The sequence below is a fragment of the Pyxicephalus adspersus genome, chromosome 1 (genome assembly GCF_032062135.1).
Source record: "Pyxicephalus adspersus chromosome 1, UCB_Pads_2.0, whole genome shotgun sequence".
NCBI classification, from domain to species: domain Eukaryota; kingdom Metazoa; phylum Chordata; class Amphibia; order Anura; family Pyxicephalidae; genus Pyxicephalus; species Pyxicephalus adspersus.
In genome coordinates this window covers 78,857,133-78,882,559 of record NC_092858.1, presented here as the reverse complement: position 1 = coordinate 78,882,559, position 25,427 = coordinate 78,857,133, and the positions used below count along the sequence as shown (strand labels likewise).

At 34.4% G+C, this 25,427-nt stretch overlaps 1 protein-coding gene across 1 annotated transcript in view; it reads left to right on the top strand.

Annotated features, from left to right (window-relative positions):
• Positions 1–23,445, top strand: part of CAMKK1 (calcium/calmodulin dependent protein kinase kinase 1) — a 91,091-nt gene extending 67,646 nt beyond the window's left edge. The window contains exons 10-14 of the mRNA XM_072415617.1: positions 11,970–12,169; positions 14,973–15,026; positions 17,062–17,135; positions 17,310–17,397; positions 23,209–23,445. Of these exons, the coding sequence (XP_072271718.1) occupies positions 11,970–12,169; positions 14,973–15,026; positions 17,062–17,135; positions 17,310–17,397; positions 23,209–23,343 (551 nt within the window). The 3' untranslated portion in view covers positions 23,344–23,445. The remainder of the gene's footprint in view (positions 1–11,969; positions 12,170–14,972; positions 15,027–17,061; positions 17,136–17,309; positions 17,398–23,208) is intronic.
• The last annotated feature ends 1,982 nt before the right edge of the window (positions 23,446–25,427 follow it).

Here is a 25,427-nt window from a genome sequence, read left to right as displayed (position 1 = left end):
CTTAAATAAAAATAAAGAGACCCCTTCCTCCCCCTTACCGCTCGATATGCCCCAGGTTATTTGCAGCAGGCTGATGGACTTCCACTATTTCAAAGGTTTTATTGACAATTTTCAGAAATAAATTACAGCAGTTGAGTGTACATATATAAAGATATACCAGAACAAATATTCCACACATTTATAAATGAACACTGTTTACAAAGGATTCACATTCTTTTTTTAGGTTGGGACATTACCTCATTGTCTATCAGAGACTCTATTCTGGATCCACAAGGTGTATCAACCACCTGAGGAACTGCCCCCCTTCATGTGATCGTTCCTGTTAGTCTTTGTATTGTTCTCAGTATTTTGTACTCAGTATTGTCCTTATTTGTGAGCACTGTGTTTATATGATCTATGTATTTTAGTTTAACTGTTCTTTGTTACATGTTTTTGTAATAAATTGAAAAACCAATAAAATGTATTGAAACTGAGGTGGGAATAAAGACAATAATATATAGTATAAGAAGAAAAAAGATGTTTTGGGGGGGTTATGCTTTATTATTGGAGATTGCATATTGGCAAAAATTTTGCATGTTTTTATTAAATTTAGATTTTAAAACTGATGTACTGATAATAGATATAGTTCAGGAATTGGAAGGTGAAAAACTTCAAATTACAGCTTTGTCAAGGCAATGCTTACAAAATCTGCTATTTGAAGACAATTGAGTGTAGTGTCACATCTTATCTGCAAAACTACCATGAAATGTTGAAGAAGGTCATTATTATAGTAGTCACTATATTTGAAATTATCACTGGAGGGTCAGATTCTCTGAGTACATGACTAACAATTTCTGATTACTTTTGCTTCTGTGAATAAAATCAATTGCCTACAGCTGCTACACATCACAATGTAATACATTCTTTACTATATTTTGTTATTGTGTTCCAGCTTAAAAATCAATTATAGAAAATAATTTATTAATGTCACAAAAGAAGTGACAGTCTCATGTCTAGCAGAATCCCTATACAGAATCCCTATACCACTATGCAGTGTGGTATAATGCAGTTTATGCAGTTTTGCAAATGTGGCTCAGATAAAAGCAATAGATTTGTTAAAAATATAAGATCATTGCAAACAGCTAAAATGCAAATCTGTTTAACTTGACATTTAAGTTTAAGTGTCCGTGAAACCTTGCTGAATATTCTGGAGTGTCTTAGTGTCAAAACTTGAAAACACATTACATTTTGGTATAACTTTATTATAGACAGACTCCGTGTAGTAGCAGTGATCATTGAAAGAAGAGTCACTAGTTGCAGCATGCACTCTTCACAGAGATGTTTTGCCTATTCATTTCTGTTGTCTAATATTCAGGTTGCTGAGGCCTAAATAAATTCTCAGTGACAGGATTATACTAGAGCTGAGATGCCAAGTAATATACTTGGTCACTGTTGCTTTTCCCAAAGCATAATTACAGCCAAAATAGTCTGTAGTTTTGGAAAAAAGAGGAAAGTTAACATTATATTTTGTGACCCTGTTGAGAAGAGTCTCCTTAATCTTTTGTCCCTGTGACATGTAAATATATTTTGCTTACTGTGGTCTCAGTGGGTAAATCATGTTGATAGTGTTGTACCTAGGTAGGAAACAGGGCAGTAAAATACTTTTTTTTTTTGTTTTTCCCAGAGGTTAAAACCTGTGCCTGGTGTTTTATTTTATTAACATCCATGTTGAAGATTTCCGCTCACAACGTTGTCACAGTATACAGAGTATGAGAAATTTCCAAGGATATTTAAATCTTTAAGTATTTAACTACTTATTAATGTTAACTGAATGCATGTAAATGTAACACAGGTAGTTCCGCTCACAGCCATCCCCCTGCTTTCCCTGACAATATATATATAATGGATTTTAAGGGATCAGGAGATCCCTGTTCATGCATTATGGATGGCCAGCAACTATTTTCTTGACTGGGACAGAGAATAGTATAGGGACAAAATGTGATGCAAATTTGTGGTATACCACAAATTGACAATAAAGTGTGTTCCATTTACATGTTCCAGACACAGTAGAGCCTGTGGATAGACTAAAGAAGTGAACATTAATTAAGTTATTTCACTGGTGTCAGTAGTAGTAATTTAAATAAAATTCTTATCAGTGGGATAAAAAGATTTGTTGCTGGAAAGTGAGATAATAATAACTCTTTCGTTTGTGTCAGTATTCTGGTCCTAAGGCTAAAGATATGTATATAAATATGCTTTAATCTATCATCTTTGCACACTTTTGGAAATTCATTTGTTATCTGAAGGAAAAAATGGTTGATATGATAGTTGGTAAAAAAGTTCAACTATGAATCTAATATAGACTGCTTCGTGAATCACATTTCTAATTTTTATAGGTATTTTTTTAGCATTAAATAAAATGTTAAATCCATCTGCGAGTGATGTTTAATACATTATATGGGACAGGTATTTATTAATGTTATCTATGCCAGAAATGGCATCCTTTAGATAGATTAGTATATGTATAGATTTTTTAGATTTTATTACCAGTATGTCACACATCACAGAATTCTAGTTTACAAATATCAGAAGGAATATTCATTATAAGGAAAGCCGATGGCAGAGCGCAATCACTACTCTGCACTGCTAAGCAGGAGGCACAACTTTCATATGGCTTCCTTCATGTATCAATCATTGGCATTATTGGCTAGTTTAGGAGGATCATATCCACATATATCTGTAAAGATATTAGACCTTAGAAATCCTAATTGCTGCTTCAGCTTTCATACTTAATACCCTTCATGGCTCTAGCTAATTTTTGCATTTTTTATGGGCCTGCTTATTTGTCATTACTTTGGATAACAAACTAGGCATTCTACTAGCAACATTAGCAATATTGTTTTGAGATGTAAAAAATGTATGCTTTTTAATTATAGCAGAGTTGAAAAAAGTCTTACTGTAAATAAATATACATTATATAGTATATAGTGTTCTAGAAATTAATGGCAGGGAAAAAGTAAGCCGGAAAAAAGGAAGGAGAGAGTTAAGTAAGGCTTACTTGTGTTAACTATAGGTTAATTAGGGATTAATTTATTCACACTTGCCAGTGGAAAACCACTTGGCCAGAAGCAACTTATCACTTCCAGGAATCACACTGCACGATTCCCAACTGCTTCAATTCCGTTGAATAGGAGCAGTTAGGAGCGTGGTTCAGCCTGCAGTAGAATGTTTTATTCATCCACAAGTCTGAAATGGTCTACGTATGAATAAAATAGTAAATGCAATGTACCAATACACTGTTAACACTGTTTTCTTCAATATCACTTGTGGAACCACTTTAGGACAAATCTACATTTTAAAATTCTAAAGTAGTTCAAGAGGATGTATTGTAGAGACCTTTCACTATTTTTATTTAAACAGGTAGGAAGCCAGGATTGTGTAAATAGCCTTAATATATGTTGCAGTTTTTAAAAAATGTGTTTGTTTAAAAAAATGTGAATAAAAATTTTTCATTAGAGTTTTCTCTACTATATTTCTAGAAATTGCTAAATATACGAATACTTCTTTATAAAAGTAGCTGTATTGAATGCATCAGCAAGTGGTTAATCTACAAATCTCTCTATTTTTAATACCAAACTAGTACAAGCCTGAAAATGTGAGTTATGTAAAAATTTGCTTTAAGCTAAACACTGCAATAACATCTTAAACTATGCAAAATAAGAAATACATCTATGAAAGGTGGATGTGCCACATGGGAGACTGAAAATACACTGGTAATATTTCAGGGAGCTATGCAAAATAATTAGTGTGAGGTTGTAGTCTCTCCATAACAGTGTGTAAAAGAACTGTGAGGGGAAAAAGACAGAGTATTCAACTATCTTCCCAATGTAAATTATTGATATTTAAATATATTGGCTGAATTTCTTCTTTCTTTTTCTCATAATTGTAACATTAGATTTATGCCACATACCATGGCGTGTGCTAAAACCTGTACATGTACTTCCAGTAATGTCTAAATGTGATTAGTTTTGCTTCAGAAGATAAACATATTATTTGGACATGGCAAACAGAATTACATGTACTGTTTGCAAACAGTGTTTTCTGTATAAATCCGTGTGGTTGTTTTTTTTTTTTGTTTTTTTGTCTCTGCTGAATTCCATGGATTGTATTTAGCCATTTTTGTTCTGCAATCCTCAGTATTTTGATGGGAATAAGGACTAAAGTGAGGACTAAGTGGTGCAGACCATTTATCTCAATAAATGTTACATATGCAGGTAGGGCACACTGTTGGTACAAGTGTGTGTTTATACTTGTTTTTTTGTTTTGTTTTTTTGTTACAAAAATCTCCTTGCTATAGGGCTAAACTGGTGATATAAAATACAAGTAGTGCTTGTTTTCTTAACTCTATTATGCAGATACTGACTTGCACAAAGAGATACCGACCTGCTTTCTTAACTGTCCTATTACTGAAGCAATTTGATGGACCTTCTCAAAAATAGGAATCCTGAGGTAAATCAGGCCAAAGTTCAGACCTTTTAACTGAAGATGTATTTGCACAGGAGAGTTCCAAAGGTTTTTTGGATCACCCAGGTTCATTGACAAAAGTGTATCCGCTCCTGTCTTTGAAAGATTTATTAAATCAGGCCCAATCTCTTTAATGTTCTGATAACTTACTTGAAGGGATGGCATGGACCAAAACTAATTTTTGTACTTTTGGTTGAACAAGATCAAAAAAAGATCTTGCTTATCTCAGCTACTTTTTCCTCATCTAGTTAACCATAATACAGAATGTGCAAAAACATTTTCATGGATTGTAAAGTGAAAGTATTAACTATACTGGACACCAATAAAACATTTTTTCCCAAGCATTACTTTGAGTTGACATGGGCTATTTGAATTGAGCATATTTGTGTCATCTTTTTTTTTTTACATTTTGCTGTTACCAGACAGTTCCTAAAATGAACAGCGTTGGATATTAATGCCAGCCTTTGCTGACACAGCTTTCTTGGTTGTGTTAAATGATTTCTGCTTACTAGATGATGTGAGGGTAATACTAAACAGAGACTAAGGCGAAGCCATATGGATTGTGTTTGCCCTTGAACAGTAATAGGCTTCTCTTCTAATCGAGCATATTACAGCTCTGGCTGTTGTAAACAATTTGATGTGCAGGCATCTTTTTGTGTCTGCTGGCTGTTTACAGATCAGCAGGCTAAATACATGCACAAAACTCAGACAGCTCTGTATAATCAGTACATCAGTAAAAAAGGCATCAATGGAACTACATAAATGTATGCATGGTTTATGTTTTTTTCACAAAGCTCAGCTGCGTAGAGATTGAAAAAAAATGTAACTAGGCCACTATTATATAGAGCTTGTGGTGTTTATATTTAGGTTGTTTTATTTGTTTTACAATAAAACTGCATATATCATGATGTCCATATTTTTGGAGTGGAATCTGGTACTTTTGCTGATGAAGCTGTTTTAACAGAATGGCATAGGATACTAGATTTTAACCTCTGAAGTAATCACATCAAATTAAATTTGACATGACCAAAGACTTTGTAGAGCGCTGTGTAATATATCAGTGCTAAATAAATACAAGTTATTTAAAATAAAATATCAGGAGCTCCATAGTTGTGTGTAGTAGGCTTCTTTACAAATAAATAGCCATTTTTAAAGTCGTTTTAAATGGTGTCTGGCTGAAACTTAATGCACAGTCTTTTTTTTCCTTGCTCTAGCTGAGTCATTCTTTGCACATATTTATGCTGATCAATAAAGTCAACCAGACTGAGCTGGAATCTCAAAGCAAAAACAGACATCAATTCAAATGTGTCATAGCTCATCTCGGCCCACAATCATAGCTAGATGTCACTACATTCTCCTACAAAGCATATGCAGACATACCTGAAAACTTTTGTAGATTCTCAGGTATGTCTCTTGCAATAACATTTAATACAGTAGTGAATCAAATGAATAGGCAATAGTTATTTAAGAAGTCTCCTAGCACTAAATATTTAAAAAAAAAATAAGTTAATATTTTAATTTTTGTTACCATTCTTTATTGAAATATACTAAAATAACTGATATAATGAAATGTAACTTTTCTATCCAGCAAGTGGACCAACAGCTTTGTACTATATAAAAGAGGGTTCTCAAGAGGGAGGGCTTCTATTTTTAAGCTACTATGTCTCCAGGTTACTTTTAAAATGAGAAAGTTCAGAAACATAGTTGAGACCCAGTGTTTCCTTCAAATGTGGTATAAAAACATACTGCTACTGCATCCCTCGAAGGAAGGCAATATCATCTCCTCCTTTTTTTCTTTTGGATTTTTAGGCTACATGCCATCTGGTCTGGTTTATGAATTGAATTCTGCATTTATTGCACTTGGATTGTTCGTTGCATTTAAGTCTTTCAAAAGTTGTTGTCTTGTATACATCAATATTATTATGTATTCCACCTGATACAGATTTTTCATTTTCTGTGTGAAATAAATGTTTTAGTGAGTTGTGTTCTTTTTTGTTATAAGTGAATCCACAGGTTTTCATGTGATTGTTTGCATATGCTATATAAGAGCAAATTAATGTAATGACATCCAGCTGCGATCAATCTCAGGACTGGTTGATATGTGCCTCCATTGATGTCTGTTTTTACTTTACTCAATATTTTTTTATTATTAAAAGAAAATATAAAGAATACCATTAGTCCTAATTGCAATAAAATCAGAAAAATGTATCCAGGTAGCATAAACTAAGTCAAGTACAATTGTGTTGACCAGACGTATGTAACAAATTAACACTGCACTGTACAAAACTCTGTAAAATAGGGCAGGACCACCAAATGTGTTCTATCATACCCCTAACTGTACAGCCTCGAAAGCAGTTGGAGAGAGAATATTCCATCTCGTTCCATTCCTCCTGATCCCAGATCCATCTCCAAGGAGTACATGTATGCCAATTTAGTGGAGGGGGAAGAGGGAGAGCACAGCAAAAAAAAAGTTAAAAAAAAGTTCTGGGCCTTGACATTCTCTAGCAGATCTGAGCTTTTTTACTGTTGACATATGGTCAACAGAAGTTTTGTTCAGTCTTCCAGAATGCTAGCAATTTTTTTTAATGTGTATGCACTTAGGCAGGGAACACATCTATTAAATGGAAAACATTGTATATATTTTATTTACCCTTTATGATGTGTCTAGCAATATCCTGCAGTTAGAGGTGGTGGGACAATAAAAGGTTGCATTTGTTCGCTAAAACTGTGGTGGGTTATGTTATGCTGCCAGGTTAGAAAACAACTGTGGTCAATAGATTTCTTGGGGGAAAAAAAGAAAGGAAAGGCATCAATGTTATTTTGTGGCATTTTTCAGCGTGCAACAGATGTTCAGCCAACTAAGACTCTGTTTTTACTTAATAAAGCCAGATGGATATTTCATTGAGCCTTGCATGTAAAATGAAGAGCATCTTTTGGGCCTCCATGGATTTCAGTGTGGATACACCATTCACCTTTTGAGTGCATGGCAGATAAAGCAGCCAGCTGGTTGTTTAGTTGTTATTGGAATTAAAAACATTCTAATACAGCCATATGCCCGTTTTGGTTTAATGAATGCAATATTAAAAACTTTTAAACAGGTATGTCAAGATGGTAGGGTTACAATATAATAATGTATAGTAATGTAAACTTATGTACAAGGTATATAAGAACAAAATCTTTGTGCCTTATTGCTGATATAAAGCTCAATGAGCTTGATTTCTCAATCAGTTCTTTTTGACATTTTCATTGGCTTTTTTATATCCTGCACTGTGATTTTTCTTTAACATAAGTGATTAGTTCTTCTTAAACATGTTGCTTTTTTGTGTTCTTTATTTTCTTATGAAATGGCAGTACGGCTAGTCATTTTCATTTTCTCTCCTATGAACTGACTCATCAAGTATGGATGGGTTGATTGAACTTACACATTTAACAACCTTAAAGACAATGGACTAACTTTAACCTTCATTTTGGTGTTTTTTTTGTGTGTGGTATTTTGTGGTCATAGTGTAAACTGTGAGTGGCATACAAGTGAACTGGGAGTATAAAGGCAATCCTCTAAATTTATTATATAAAGAAGTTCACATATTCGACTTTATTTTACATTTAACATGAAGCCAAGGTTTGCCTTTTGTCTTTTTTTTTTCATTAAATATAGACAAAATCTAAAATTTTAAAATTAAGTAATCTGTTTCTACAAAGTCTTGTTTCCTACAAAGCTTGGCTATGATGTTTTGTGGAAATTCAGTGTGTGGATTGATTAATTAGCAAACTAGAACCAAAAATAGGTTAGGAAAAAATACTAATTAAATAAAGACAAGGAATATGTAGATTGTGTCTGTATAACATTTTGTGGAGGTTGTACTGAAACTATTAAACCTAAAAATATGGAAGAAAAAGCATTTCAAGGTATATATGCAGCAATATTTTCAAATCAGTTGCCATAGAAATTGATTCACAGCAGTAACTACAGTAATTATTAGGGGGTTAATGTTTATACCTCAAGTCCTACGTGATTAAACTATTACACCATTCAAACTGAATCACTGCAGGCTTACAGACAAAATGATTGACAGCCTAATTGCACTTCATGTTCTCCCAGTATATTTTTGGTAAAACACTCTGCCTACTTCGTTCACAGTGGTAGATGTTCACATTATTACATCAACTAAATTCAGGAATGCACAAGTACTTTTACTACAAATTGTTTATATTTATTCTAGATATCATTTTTACAGTCCGGTTAAAATTGCAATACATTAAAACATGCAAATTAAACATGCAGCACGTATCAGGTTGTATGTTTTAGGTTTATGTTCACATATTTCACATATTTTATTTTGATATATCGTTAGAAAACAAAATTTTCCAAGGATCATTACTATGTTAGACATTGGAATAATGGCTTTGTGCATTATAATCTGTTTATAAAATAAATCTGCACTGAATCCAGTAAGGGAGGTAATTGTGGACAACATGTACTATAAAGTGCCCAAAGACTCTAAAGTTTACATTTCTTCTCACCTCTCAGAAAAACTCTATGAAAAACTTAACCTCTCAACATATGGCAAACAAGCGGCTTACCCCAATTTCCCAAAATGAATTGTTTTGGTGCCATGGCACAGCAGGATCGGGGAGTAAGAAAATCAGGCTTGCTTAGCCCTTTTCAAATATTGAGCTTTAGAAAACTGGCATGTTATGTCACATATGTGGTATGTGATAGTTTATAGGAATGTCGTCAGTTTTAATTTGAACTGGTTTAATTTGATCTGTGTTATCTTTCTTTGTGTACAAAGACAGATACCACAAAGACTTGCAAGTTAGATTAAACAGTATAATATTATATAAGAACAGATAGATGTAACCATGTTGTAGAAAAGAATTGTATATTAATAATATGATTTATTTATAAATAATAAACAAAATAAAAGCTACTTAGCTGCGGAAAACAAGTTGTAATCCCAATGGATCCTACCGTTAATAATCTGACGTATTGGCACAGCACGTTGTATATAACAAGTTCTGGCAAAGACTTCAGCTTGGGTGTAGACCTGTGTTTTAAATTCTACAAGAAATGAGACAATAGTCAGTGCCTTGCCAATGACCACCCGTAACCATCATTTTTACCCTAAGGCCACTATATAAAGGATAAGTGATATTCCCCTGTGATGACCCTATTAAAATTTTATATATTTCATAAGACATAAGTCTGTTGATAAGACATTATTGTGTTGGTGCGACATGATATTAAAAATGTACTCAAAATGATGTTGGCAAAATAATTGAATGAATATTCTGTCAAACAGTAAAGTGGTAACCCCAGCAAGTACTCTTTGTAGCTGTTTTATAATATACTTATGATTGATAAAAGATTTTCTAATTGGGGGGGGGGGCGGTGATATTTCGTAAGTAATCATTTGTAAATTTCATAGTTTAAAAAGTTAAATATTTTTTTTTATCTATTTCTTGTATTAAATCAGACCAAAAAATCTAGTTATTTATTCTGTCATATGAGGTCACAACAGTACTGGTTTACTTGGAATAGTACTTGCATTTGTTGCACTTATAATTTGAGACTTACAAAGTAATATATACAGATTGGTTTCACAATTCCTGGCAGGGTGTCAGGCAACCGGTTTTGTTTTTCCTCCATCATTAATGTAGAGCTGTTGGCAAGTTTTCCATTTTGACAGATGTGATCCTTATAAAGATAATTTCAGCTAATTATTATGTGTGTGCATCATTCTGATGGAGTTTTCTATTTCACTCATGCTGCATTTTATGATCCTAAATCGAGCAGTCATTGATGTGACTTTGGATGTATGACAGATGTTTTACAATAATGGATTTCTTTAGAAAGTGGGAACACAAATATGCAAACAGAAATCATAGATTTGCTGTTTATTTTTTATCAGGCTTGGGAAATGCGTTCTAATTGTGATTGTATATTATACTAGGATATTCTAATTTGCACTATGCCTATAATGTTGTCAGTTTGAAGAAAAATCCATATTTTTTTGATGTGCTGAATGATTTGCTAACAATACATTTGCTGTATTAATAAAATTCTACAAAGCTAAGCAGAAAAGTAATAACTACACAAATTGCAGTAGTTCCTGAAATTTGTAACTATTGCAGATGCTAATTTGTTGCACCTTTAAATAGGTTTTTTTTTGCTGTGCCACTTTTTACAAGTTAGGATAAAAGAGAATTCCTACTGTTTCTACATCTTTTTGCAATCACTCACATCAACTAAGTGGCAGATGTACAGCAGAACTGTTCTGTTTGCTAGCACTTAACTGTGGACGTTTCTTCGAATTTGCAGTGCTACATACATTTGTGGATACACTGAAGGAAATAACGGTTTATTGTAAAACTATTCTTAGATATTTGTTTTTCATTTTAGTTGGATCTGTTCTTTCTAATACCTGTTGTGGAATTCACAACCACTATCTTCGTGGCAAACAGAATAACTGTCCCCAACCTTTTAAAAGCACGAACTCCTGACTGCATATGTGCAGGGAGTTGTGTGTCACTCAAAGGGGAAGAAACTTCCCCCAGAGTGACGTCATTATTCAGAGACACGACCCGCCCATCACCCTGAGCCTGCGATCCGCGCAGGGGACATGGTCCATGACTCTGGCGCATGCCCCCCTCCAAGCGGGGTCCGTCTCCTGGCCACGCTGGGGGTGAACCAGAGCCGCGGCCCACCTTTCAGATGGCCAGATGGCTGGATTCAAAACAATTGCTAGCATATAGCAAATAACTTAGAAGAAAGGTTTGCGGGATCACACAGCTTCACTGATGAAAGTGTATTCTTTCCAGCCTTGAAGAGCTTTAATAAATCAGGCCCAATGAATGAAAACCAACCATTTCCATCGTTGGCCTCTGTTTATTTACATCTGTTCTTAAAGTCTGAGTGGTTGATTTATAGTACCTTTTTATTGATTTCAGTATACTGTTTTCTATTAAAACTCTTCCCTTGTTGGATGGGGTAGCCTCACACTAAACAGTCTTTGTATTGCTTGAATGAACTGCACCCCAGATAGCAATAAAACACTTTTCATGGCATCCGTTGTCAGAATGGTAATTTGTCTAAAATAGGTATCGAAAAAGAACAGTTACCATGACAAAATCTTTAAAGGCAGTGGTAATACCATATCTGCAGCATTTTGTTTCTGTTCTTTAAACATTTACTGTTGACTTGTTAAGGGGGTTTATATTAATTTAGTATTGTTTTGACTCTGTGGGGAAGGTAATAGTTATTCTGTTACCTCTAAATATAGGTATGTAGTTATTCATGTGATTTAGAAAGTGGTAGAATTATGGCTTTATGCAATCTAGTGTTCATATAGACACTACAACTAAGTCCTTACTGTATTATTTTTGTTGTTTTGTGTAGTGTATTAGAGGTCACAGTGTTTTCTACATCTTACTAAGTGTGTTTTTTTGTTTCTTTTTTGTTTTAGTGCATTACCAGAAGATTATCCACAGGGATATCAAACCATCCAATTTACTTCTTGGAGATGATGGTCACATTAAAATAGCTGATTTTGGGGTGAGCAATCAGTTTGAAGGCAATGATGCGCTTCTGTCAAGCACTGCAGGCACTCCAGCTTTCATGGCACCTGAGACTCTGACAGACACTGGACAGGGGTTCAGTGGAAAGGTAGGATTGGTTTCTGGTTAAAAATCACAAAGCTTGTAACGTAATACATACTCATGTAAATACAGGTTGACAATTGAAAATCCGGCCATGGATAATCCGGATCCTTCAGTTTCCCGGCATGAATTTCGTATCGCATTTACAATACAGGGGCTGCAGTACACTGTTTGGCCACTAATGTTTTGATGGCGCTGTTCTGCTAAACTAAATACACGTTAAGACGTCCCTGCTGCCTCCTCTTTGGAACTGTGCCAGATGTCCATGGTGCTGCGAGAGGAAGGCTGGCCTGTGTGTGGAGGTAAGTATAAAGAAAAATCCGGAATTCTAATATCACTCCTCCGGTCCAAAGGTTTACGGATTTTTGATTGTCAACCTGTACCACGTTTTTCATATTGTTCAATAATCTGGTATGTTTTACTGTGTTTAGAACACAGAGATGTCCCGATTGCTAGGCGATTTTGTCATTTTCTACTCCACCTTATGGACTTTTTATACTTCTTATCAAAACTTTGTGTTATGCACAACTTGCACAGTTAATATGAGGATCTGAAGGAGTACCTCCCTCCTAGACACAATGTAGGCAGATAGCTTTTTTATGGAATGACTCAGTATTGATATGAATATAGTTTGACAGTTCATTTGGCATCACTAACACCTGTATTATTTTGGGACTGAAACTCCTTATGTAATATTTTTCAATTCATAATTGAATAAATGTGAATTGCAGAATACATGATAAACCCAAAGGATCAAGTAAAATGAGCTTAAAAATGATCAGGTAGTAACTAATATGATATGTACTAAATATGACATACCGAGTTTGAGTATGTTTCAAATTCCTTAAAAAACTTTAACCCCCCTAGCGGTATCCCCAAGTGTGGATTTTACTTGCAAAAACCAGTAATCCCGAGTCACACTCGGGGTCGCTTTTAACTAAACAAAAAACCCACTTACCTTGTTCTGTTGCTGTCCCCGCACGTCCTGGGGACAGATCCTTCCTCCTCGATCTCCAGCCGCAAAGTGCAGAGACGAAATCTATGGGGTTCCCCGGTGACATCAGTGTATGCATCGGTTCGGGCGGGAAGATCGGTGGGAACAGATTTTTGTGTTTTTTAAAGTTTATTATTAAATTTAATAAATATCAGTGAGTTATGCCTAAGAATTACAGCCTACAATATAAAATATATTTCCATGCAAAAAACTGTACCGCTTTTTGCATGGAATTTTGAGGGATTTAGACCGCCAGGGTGGTTAAAGAAAAATTGTATTTTCCAGGTGCCTGGTCAGAACTATGAATGTGTAATCACAAAAGAACAACACTTTAACATATCCACACTTAAAGATTCAAAATAAAAACAATGTTGACATCCCATAGGTGGCATTAGATTACACAAAGTATTATCCAAAGTGATGACACAATAAGGTAGAATATTTTACAAAGTTTGAATATACACTGTTACATTTCAACCTACTAACTCAATGCGTTTAGTGGTTACAAACATAGATATACTGCTTCCTCAGGAGTGTAATGGATCTAACAATAAAATAAACAAAAAACAATACCATTGATTGTCATATATACTGTTGGTCAGTAAATGGATTACACAGTGTTATATACATGTGAACAAGTAGATGAATAAGCATATCTTAAAGTATAATCAATTGTAGACTAATATAGTTACATTCCATATTAACAGTATGAAAGTCTCTATGACAACACAAGCTTCATTCCAAGAAAAACCAATAGCAGTACAAAGGTATCTCTGGCAGCAGAAAAAGCTTAGAAACGTAGTATTTGTTGTAATTCAACAGTGGGATGCTAAGCTGTAGCACATATATCAAGTCTTGTAACATTAACACTAAATATTGTACAGATATACAATGGGCGTCATTTATTAAAGCTCTTCAAGACTGGAGAAGATACACTTTCATTGCTAAACCTGGGTGATCCAGCCAACCTGGAATGCATTCAGTCTAGTATTGAAAACATTTGCTAAAAAATAGCAAATGGTTTTTTAAGAAATCCATTTCAGGTATGCTGGATTGCCCAGGTTTACTGATGAAAGTGCATCTTCTCCAGTTTTGGAGAGCTTTAATAAATCGGGTCCATTGTATGTATATATTGTATCTAGGTGTATATACTACTATAGCTACTTGAGCTTTTAAATGCATGACCTTACTGGGGAACATGTGGAGCTCCAGACCTTATAGCAAGGGAACCATTATTCCCAAACAAAATTATGTAAGTGCATTTATTATAAATGATATAGCATTATTTGGCTGAATAGCTAATGGACTATAAGTTGATGACTGCATTGAGAAAAGAAGGAAGATCTACCGTAAAGACATTTAAAGCAAATAACCACAAAGCAGTCCTCCCCACATGTTAGATTCCCATATAGCAGTTGGTGTCAGCATGTATCTGATACTTTCAGACATATCTGTGCAATTTCAAGGACATGCATGATGTGTAAATGTGGGGGCTTTCTCTTGTGCCTTTGGAACATTAGTTTGGAAATCATCACTTACTTAGACGTTAGACATAACATTTTGAGCTTGTGCATATAATTGCTCAATAAAGAATTGCATCCTATGCTTTTGTTACCTTGGCCAACACTACACTTACAATGCTCCCTGGAGAGGAAGGAAGAGGGGCTTGTACTTGGAGAAGCAATGTACTCAATTGAGTTGCCTGGCCAAACATGACGTTCACTGTAGTTGAATTTAGTTGAATGATATGTTTAGTTGTAAATACCCATAGAAATTGTAAAAAATAAAAATTAAATATAATAATTGTTTTTTCTAGGCACTTGATGTATGGGCCATGGGAGTTACTCTTTACTGTTTCGTATTTGGAAAGGTAGGTCATTTCATTCTTCCAAAAACAGTAGACCAGTGGCCTATGGGTATGTGTGATGCACAGAATTGGGCCAAAATCTCTTCTTTTTGGGGCCAGTGAATATACTTGCAAGCACCTGTTGGTTCCTGTCAGCTTCTATACTGCTGAAGCATTGTTATTAAATATGCAACTATGGAGTGCTTTATTGGATCACCCTGTAGGATCTGAATTTAGCTCCTGAGCTTAATGCCGAACCATGACTGTCACTGACATTTGGCAGTTCCACCTTCCAAAATGAGGTTGCCCACAGAGCACTGTCACCAATACAATTAAAGTCAAAAAGACAAAAAATTAGATCCAATCATATTATGGTACTGGTAGTCCCTCTGTTAAGGACATCCGACATACGGACAACTCCTAGATACGAACAGGGCTTCCCTGCTCACTCGTGTGCAGAACAGAGGCTTGATGGGGCGGAGGGGGCGGGGGCGCTTTGCATGACTTGCAGAAGAAATCTTTTGCTAAACACAGCTGAGGTTGTGGGTGATTTTAAGAGCTGATCTGTATGTCCTAGTTATTTCATTATACCTATTATTTATTTAAAAAACACGGTTGACAATGCCTGAAAATGCTAAGTTTTGAAAAGAAATGTCAAGAAAAGCAGTGTGTTAATGTTGTGGCTTCAGCCACAGCCTGTGTAGAAAAGTCTGTGTTGTGCCAGCATGGTACAGGGACCTTTTCCCCCTATGGAGAAGCAGGGTTTTCTTTTCGGAGGGCAGATATGACCCTTGTTAGAGCTTTCTAATCAGCAAGAAGCAGAAGCATTGCTAATTGTAACTATAGCTCTGTCTCAGTAGGATTAATATCGGACCTCTACTACTTTCACTCAAAGCAACGATCCTACTTTGCAGCTGGTATTAGTGTACAGGGTTTTTGAAAGAAAACAAACATAGGATATTAAACACCAATTGATGGGATAGGAATCAAGTATATAGCTGTTTTAAAATTGTGTTCTTTTAGCTTTAGGTTTAGCTGTGATTTTTTTTTTTTTTTTTGGATAGCTCTCAATGTGCTGTAAATCCAAAGATTTGGTTGAATGTGTAATTATATTGACTTCAAACTGTATTCCTGGGATAAGACAGGATAATCAATTAGCTATGCGCAGGAGCTTTTTGTTACATGTTACGGCTCTGATAACTGGTTGAGGAATCCGAAGTTGATTGGATCTGATTTAAAACATGAACACGTTTTACAAACAAAGTATGTGTGTGTATGTATATATATGTATATATATATATATATATATATATATATATATATAGGCACCGTAGACTTATTGAAAGATTTCCCCCTGTTTTTTTTATAAAGCCATGGACACACACTGCTGAATAAATGTTCCTAACTAGCATGGAGCCTGCTACGGTGCAGTGGATTTCCCCTGTGCTTTACAATTCAGCTTCTGATTTCCAGTTATAAAGCCAACACAAAGCAAGATTGTTTTATTCAAATCCATCAAAATAACTGTTTTTTTTTACAAATAGTTTAGCTATATCTGCCCCTGTAGTGCAAGTTGTGTTAAAAATACTATATTCCACTACATGAATGCTGTTTGTACAGTGAATAGTGCTAAAGGAGGCAAAACAAATCAGTTTAAAAATAAGGATTACCATAAATCTAGTGCACAGAATATATTCCCTTTGTGTTTATTTTTTATATGATTCAGTATTTCTCCTGTACTGGTGGTTCTTTTTGCGAAAGGTTAGTGGAAAGGCGGGCACTTGTCAAAAAAAATTAGCACAGTTAGTTATATTCCTGCAGATTCTGCTGTTATCTGATGTGTTAAACTAGATTAGGCTAAAATAGTTTATTTGTATACTTGAAAGATAGAAATACTGTAATTAACAGTTAAAATATACATAATACAAATGGTTGTGTAAATCTAATTGTTCAGTGCATATTTGGTCAGCCAGATATGTTTTCAAGATTAGGATCAACTTATGTTGGTAGATCTTCATACTTCCCTTGCACCATTAACTGTGTTTGTTGTTTGTTTCAGTGTCCTTTCATGGATGAATACATCTTGGTTCTTCATAACATAATTAAACATAAGCCTGTGGAGTTTCCAGAGCAGTAAGTGAGCTATGAGTCTTCTGTGTAATTGTAAAATTTTTTATAGTTACGTACAGAACAAATATTCAACATGTAGTTTGATAATGAAAATGTTTTAAAAATACTTCTGTGTTGACACTCCTCCAACTTCCATGCAAGAAAATAACCTAAAATGTCTGTTTTTTTAAACTAAAGACCAGTCATTAGCGATGAACTGAAAGACTTGATTATGCGAATGCTGAATAAAAAGCCAGAAGATCGAATAACTGTTCCAGAAATAAAGGTATGCATTTCATATAATTTACAAAAGAATTAATTATTTCATGCAAGGAACAGAACTTTTTTTATGTTAAGGTTAATTCATTAGCTATGCATGCTTTGTTTGTATTTTGTAGGCCTGTACATATATCTTCAAAGCATTATGGAGGTGTTACAGTCATATTAGCCAAACACAAACATTTTTTATTTGTTATAGCAGTTATCAATATTCCTATAAAAAGTATGCTTGGATTTGTTACATGCATAGCCACAATTATTAGGGGTAAATTCTTCTATTACCCCAATAGACTTTGCTGGATGGCCCAGGTTCACTGATGAAATTGTATCTTCTCCAGCCTTGGAGAACTTTACTAAATCAGACCCACAGTGTGGGTGTTTAGATTCACAACCTATTGAATTTCTCATTTGTTCTCTTCTCCAAAAGCTGCAAATATTATCATGCTGAAGTTAACCTCTGAGTTGTTTATGATGGCTTAAAAAAGTGCAAAAAAAAATTCAATTACTTCACTGCAGATTGTATTAGGAAGTCTATGCCTAATAACACTTCAGCATCTTTGTTTTCCCTGTAGCATTTATATGAAATGTAATTTATTCTCCATTGCTCTTCTGCTATCATTCTGCTTTCATTCCTGACATATTGCAGACTCATCTTGCTCAGATGAAATGCTGAAATGTTCAGGATAAAAAAAACAAAAAGCTTTGTTGTTGTTAGAATTGTCAGGTTTAAATTTGTAAAAAAAACACATTAACATAGTAGTATTACAGAGCAAATTTGTAAAGCTGTGTTGGATTGGAAAAGGTGGATTATGACCCAACATTACAGACAGAAAAGACAATTCCTGTTCTCTTTTGCTGGCCTGTACCTAACCATACCCACAAATACATTCTGTGTACTGTCATTCAATGTACTCTCTCCTAAAATGTATATTTCTGTCTAGTTGTTCTCTGTATTTGTAAATTCATATAGTATTTTAATGTAGTCATACTGCTTCAACAGAGAAATTCAGTATTTAATAAGAAAAAGACAGTGTCTCAAATGTAACTACATACAAATCCCCCTATGTTTGGGTGTCAGGTCTTGCACCTTTAGGTCCCTTTCACACTTGAGATGGAAAACCACATGGTTAGCTCTTCTGAGCTGCATAGCAAACTGCTTTTTTACTGCCAGGAGTGCAAAACCACACAAGTTCAGAAGCTACGTGTCACGTCTAGGAACCTTGTCTCCATCCACCACAACTGCAGCCATGTGCAAATGTGTGCACATTAGTTCAGTTAGTTAAATTGGAGCTGTAGGGAGTGCGGTTCAACCTATGGAAGAATTCTTTGGTCAACCACAAGTCTTAAATGTCCCTTAGTATTGTATGCATAACTGCCCCTGTAAAATTGTAGAAACCATGATTGCTGTTGTTAATCCTGTGAAGATGTGGCAATTTACATTTGATACAATAATACTTTACCACCAGGTGGAAGTGGTAAATGTTAACAGAGCACATAAAGGGTAATTCTTCTATGGAATTTTTTTTAGGAAACTGTGATTAAGCAACAGTCTTAAAAATCCAATAAAAATGCCCTCCCCTGATTCCACAGACCTTTCTAAATACTGCCCTTTCTCTCTAGTTAGTTTCCAAATTACTTTAATACCACAGACATTCAGCTATGTCTATCGTTCCACTAACCTCTTGTTCAATCCCTTTTTTATGGGTTTGCTCCCACCATTCAACTGAAAGAGCTTTCAAAAAATATCACAACAATCTTCTGAAAAAAATCTGAATATTGAATATTTCCTTACTCACCCTATGATTGGCCTTTGAAACAGTTGATCAGGGTTGTAGCTCTTAAATTTACTCCACTTGTCAGGTTCTTTTATAATTGCTGACTTTTATGGTAACTTTCCTCACTGTGCTCTGTTAGGTTATCAGCTAGCTTTTTTTTGTACCCTTTCTCTTTTCCATGTACACTCATTATTAGGGACACTGTTGTTTTGTCCATATTCATTTTTCTGCCAGTAGATAGAGAATCCTGTTCAAACAGCTAACTCTCAAAACCACTCCATAACCTGTTCCCTGCATATATTTTCCCCATTAGATTTAGGGTATTAATATTATTATTATCTTGTATTTTTATAGTACCAGTGTATTACGCATTGCTTTTTAAAGTCCTTTGTCATGTCTCTAACTGGCTCACAATCTAATGTCCCTACCATAGTCTTATGTCATTAACAATGTCAGTTTGGGGGAAGCCAATACAACTAACTGCATGTTTATGAAATGTGGGAAGTTCCTTGAGGAAACCCACGCAAACATGGGAAGACTAAACAAAATCCATGCAAATAGTGCCCTGGCTAAGATTCAATCCTGAGTCCCAGCGCTGCAAAGGCCAGAATGCTAACTTGTGAGTCAGCAGTGTCACCCATGGGTTACAGGAAAGCATAATATAAGGGGGGCAAAGTAAAGGACATTGCTTTAAACAAACTGTGCAGCAACAATTCGATCCGCTGGTTTATCAATTTACATAACTAATAAGATCAAGCACATATTAACATGTAGCTACAGTCTTACCATTTTTCTTTGGAATACTGCAGACAAAGGCCCTGATTTATTAAGGTTCTCCAAGGCTGGAGAGAATACACTTTCATCAGTGAAGCTGGGTAATCCAGCAAACCTGGAATGGATCTGGTCCAGGATTGAAAACATTTGCTAACAAAAAGCAAATTACTTTTAGGATATCCATTCCAGGTTTGCTGGTTTACCCAGCTTCACAAATTAAAGTGTATTCTCTCCAGCCTTGGAGAACTTTAATAAATCAGAGCCATAATGCTTTGAAGTTTTACTGACTTTTAGAATACATAGTCTAACCTTCACCCAATTCTAAAGCTGTTAGACCTCCTTCAGACTGAACGCTATTACCATATTTATTATGTTGTAACAAAACATTTTTCTGAGCAGCCAGCCATACGATTGTCATAGAAGAAAAATGCCTCAATTTTTTTTTTGTTTTCATATCCTGGAATATGCTCATAAAACAGCTGTGTAGTTCCAAGAAACTATAGCACAGCCATCTTAATAAAACAGATGTTTATTTGAGTGAGAAATTGTGTTTTGAGGCTAGCTTGTGGTTCGTTTTTTATTTTATTTATGTAGCTTATAACCAGTATAGAAGTAAAGAATATAGCAAGCTTTACTAGTGTTTAACTCCCTATTGAATGGCTGTCTATATGATTTTACTTTTATTTTGTGTTTGTTGAAGTATATATAACATAGTCCTGATATAAAATATGCATCTAAAGGAAAACTAAACTGTAAGGTTCTTACCAAAGAGAATAAATTATGTCAGATCTGTAAATCTTTTATTATTATTATAGTTCATGTATATATTTTATTGGTTTATGCATAGCTTCCTTGACAAGGTTTTATTTGTAGGGACAACAAAATTGCATACACATTTATGTTGTCATGGGTTTACATAGATTTGTTAGTTTATTGTGTTGGTAACTGCTTTTTATTTATTACATTCTGCATTTATTAGTATAATTTACAGACATACATTGATTTATTTGTGTGGGGACATATGTAAGTGATTATTTTGTCTATATGTAAGTGATGTATTTTGTCATATTATATTATGTGATCTAAGATGTAATGGCTGGCAATCAAAGAACTTGATATTCCAGGTTAATGGAACTTACATTAATACAGCTAAACACTTTTATATTATGAACATTACTTTTATGAACACCAGTGTCTCAATGGCCGACCCAGTCAGTAGATCGTTACTGCTATGGGGAATTTTTTGTACACTGAGCACAAAGTAGGTTTTAACATCATTCATCCTTCGGAGAACTTGAGTTTCTTCTTGAAGAGTAAATTCCCTTTTAAAATAGTTCAAGACAGTTTATGACAGCATTCCAAGAAACATGAAGCTGTTGTGAAAGTACAAGTATCACTTCTCCTTATTGGGTCTTTAACATACTGCTAATATTTGCATTATTTTTTTACCACCTATGTGTGTAAGAATTCAAAATGCTTTTTAGCAAGAGGAGTCTGTACCAAAACCTAATTATGCCATGAGAACACCTTTGAAGTGTTTTTTTTGGTATTATTTTATTACATTTTAGGTGTTTATGTGAGTTTCCAAATGTGTATGTGTTTATGTGTATGTTTTGCAACCCAAAAAAATACATCTAGTATTTACTGGCACATTATTATTAGTAACTTGTAATGTTTGTGTTTTTTTTTTTTTTATTTAGCAAACTTAGTCAACACTCAAGTCTACATTATGCATCTGCTTTTTTATTGTGTACATTCAATTACTTTAGAGCATGGTTTTCCAACATGCAGTTGTAAAAATATACTTTTCAAAATGCCATACCAGATGCCTTTCATGCAAAATATGTCTGGCATTTTATCAACAAAACAACTGACGAAACATAGCTAAAGGGAAGGCTGCTTTACAGAAATTATTTTTGTATTCGTAAAAAAAAAAAACCCTGCATCTAAATCCAATAACAAAAGTGAAAGTAATCTGCAAGTTTTTTAATGGTTTGGAGTCCATTTAATAAAGAATGTGTTATTTTTAATATGTTATCTTACACAATAAATAGACCAGGTGTTAACATCCAGATGAAACCTGGTATAAACAAACATTTAGAAATTCCAGTGTTAGGGAAAAGCGGAGAATCCTAAGAGGATTAGTTGGAGGTGTAGCATAATTTAACCTTTGCATCCTGAATACAAAGGTTATAATTTCACTGACGTAAAAGCCAGGGAGATTTCAGACTTTTTATTATTGCCAGTTTTGGTACTATTTTTATTGAAAAATATGAGCTAAATAGTACCTCAATTGATCCAGGGCTCTAAGTCAATAAAGGTACAGTAAAGCAAACCACTAAGCTACTGCGCCTTCAAAGGTATGTAATATATACAGTATTATAAAGCTGCCTTCGTTTTCATTGCAATACTAAATCACAAAGCCTAATTTTTTTTTTAAAGAGCAGAGCAGCTATCATTTTCATAACAACTTAGAGAAACTAAACTCAAAAATGCCTAAAACAAAAAAAAAAAAAAATACACTTCAATCCCGCAACACAGTCAATCGGTCTGGAGGTGTCTTCCATCGGGTCCTGCGTTGTGCCGGTAGCCGAGCTGGTGCGCCATCTTCATCTCTTCTTCCTGGTTCTTTTCCCTATGTCACCCGCTCTCGCGGCTGCTTCGTAGTAAAAAAAGAAATTTCTCTTTTCACGAAAAGGCTTCTTTTGCACATGCCCGAGATGCTCGGGCATGTACAGAAGAAGCACCCAAGAGCCTCCCGGGATGCGTGACGTAGGTATCCCGGGAGGCTTTGCTCTCCCATTCATTCTAAATCTCCTAGGCGATAGAGAATTAGGGTGCGGTGCTGCAGCCTTTTTTTTGCACTTAAAAAAAAAACAAACAGAATTTTTACCTTACATAAAAGGGTTGTCTACCCTTTTATGTAAAGTGAAATTTCTGAGTTTAGGTACGCTTTAATAACCAATAAAACCAGCTGCTGATCTGCTTAAAAAGTATTTTGTAATTTTACTTTTTTTTGTGCTGTTACTCTTTAGCATCTGAAAAAGCAAAATAATTTTTTGGAAAAATATATATTTATAATTATAAATTCCTATATATATTTCTTTTTTTCTTCAAAACTAATGCAAAATGAATTAAAATTATTTCTTGCTTTACATTGTCTTTTATTTTTTTATACAAAATTAGCTATTTTGAGAATCAGTGATTACACCTGCTAACAAATATTTGTACAAACGTATTCTGTGTATTAAAAGTTACTCTTCTTTCAGGTACATCCTTGGGTGACCAAAAATGGTGAGGACCCATTGCCCTTGGAGGAGGAGCACTGCTCAATTGTAGAAGTGACAGAAGAAGAAGTAAAGAATTCAGTTAAACTCATCCCAAGTTTGACAGCTGTGGTATGAAACATCTTTATTCTATTATATTAGTAGTTCTGTAATTCTTCTGATATTATTGCAGACAACTAAATCCAGGTAAAAATAATAAAACCTTTTAATGTATAAAAATTGGCCTCTGCATAGTAATCTTTTGTAGTGCCACCTATAAACTCCAGCATACATAATGTCAATTCTTTATGTCAGAATCTTTATGCATCAGAGCAGAGCATTCATCAAGATCTAGTTATTTGACTGGTGTGGCCTGCATTCAGTATAATTGTCAATGTGTTTTTAAAAAGTATATAAAGCTCAAAACCCTTATAACAGCTTTTATTTCCATCTTTTGAACAATGTCTGGTATGACCTATTTTACTGGGTTTTCAGTGAGAAATGCACTATAACCAGCTTGTACAACATTTGTTGCCTTCCTACCTTAAATAAGGACCATCATTGACACTTGTTTTTTCACACAATAAATGAACTCACGAATTGAACTTCACACTGCTATTATTTTGAACAGCCTAATACCTCTTTTTCTTCTACCTGCTTTAATAAGGAGTGGAATGTGCACTTTTCCCAATGCATTTGTGTGTATGGAAATAAGGATTTTGAGCTTAGTTCACTTTTCTAAACATATTGCTATCATTCTGAACAAAACTGTATGTCTAAGGCACATCTCTTCATTACAGCAACACCACTGCTTTTCAAAGAAGTATCTTAAATAATCTCTGCTTCACATCTCAACACTGTAAGGGGAAAGCCTAAATTTAACTGATGCAACCCTAATATTACAAAGCAATACATTCCATTGTTGTACAGACATTGCCTCAACATATTGTGGTCTACTTAGATGTACTGTAAATAACATTTGGAATAGTTACTAGAACATAAACTTCTGACACTGTTGTGGGCAAATATATAAGTATCTAACATATATTAAAATATGGAAATGAATACAGTAATCCTAATTGTTACAAACAAGCCTTGTTTTAAATAAGTATAAAACTGCCTTTTTACCAGGCTTTTTGGTGTTGAAGGATCGTAAATACACTCCTGTGCTTGTATTTATTTTTCTTCATAAACATAATATATTGGGCTAGTATTAACAGGGTAAAGTCTTTTATTCTGTTCTATTTATAGTTAGTTAGCACTAATCACATTGCAGGTTAACAATATTCAGTTGTCATAAATGGGTAATAGATCATTTTGTTTCCATGGGGATATGCAAAATTTTGTCTATTACCATTTGAAGAGCGGTCCTACAATGCAGCAGGCTCCAGGGCTTAACATAAGTGATATGTTTTAATCTGGGTGAGGAGGTTCCTTATAGGTTACAGCCTGTGTTGGCTCTAATATATATGCCATTTTAATTAATTTTGCATGATTGAGATTAATTGCTTCAAATCTTTAATTTATTAACTATTCTTTCAATACTTCACTTGAATATTCAATTTACAAAAAGAAAAATATATCTATAGATAGTTCGAATAGTATATAATACATGTGGAACTTTTTCACCATATTGGAACATGCAGATTAAAGATTAAAATTTTATTAATACTGTGCTACAGATAAATATTTTTTATTTGGACACTTTAATGACATGGTGTATTCATTTACATAATTTAAATTAAAGGATTTCTTGAAAATTCAAATAAAGTTTTCTAGATTAAAATGGAATCTATCTTATTTAAACCTCAAATATCTAAGATCAGATGTTTATTTTGCTATTGACCTGTGTTGTGTCATCATTACAGCATCAAAGGAGCTTTCTAAGGTTGAATGTTGTGAATGCCTATACATGTTGTAGATTAGAAATTTTATCAGACTGACTAACCCACCAAATTTAGACCAAGAAAAGACCATTTTATTTTGAAAGGAGTCTCCAACAAACTTAAAAATTATAGTATTTGATCTTCCAGTAACTCTTGCAAGAGTTATCATAAAAGTGCATGCATCTTCTATCAGTAAGATATTGTGCCAATTTATTTTTCATAAGATGTGTGCCAGGAAAAGGCCTTTGCTGTCCAAGAAGAAAATTAGAGCAAGACCACCGTTTGCCTTAAACCTTTAGGCAATGACTGGGCCTGCTGGGAAAATATGTCATAGAC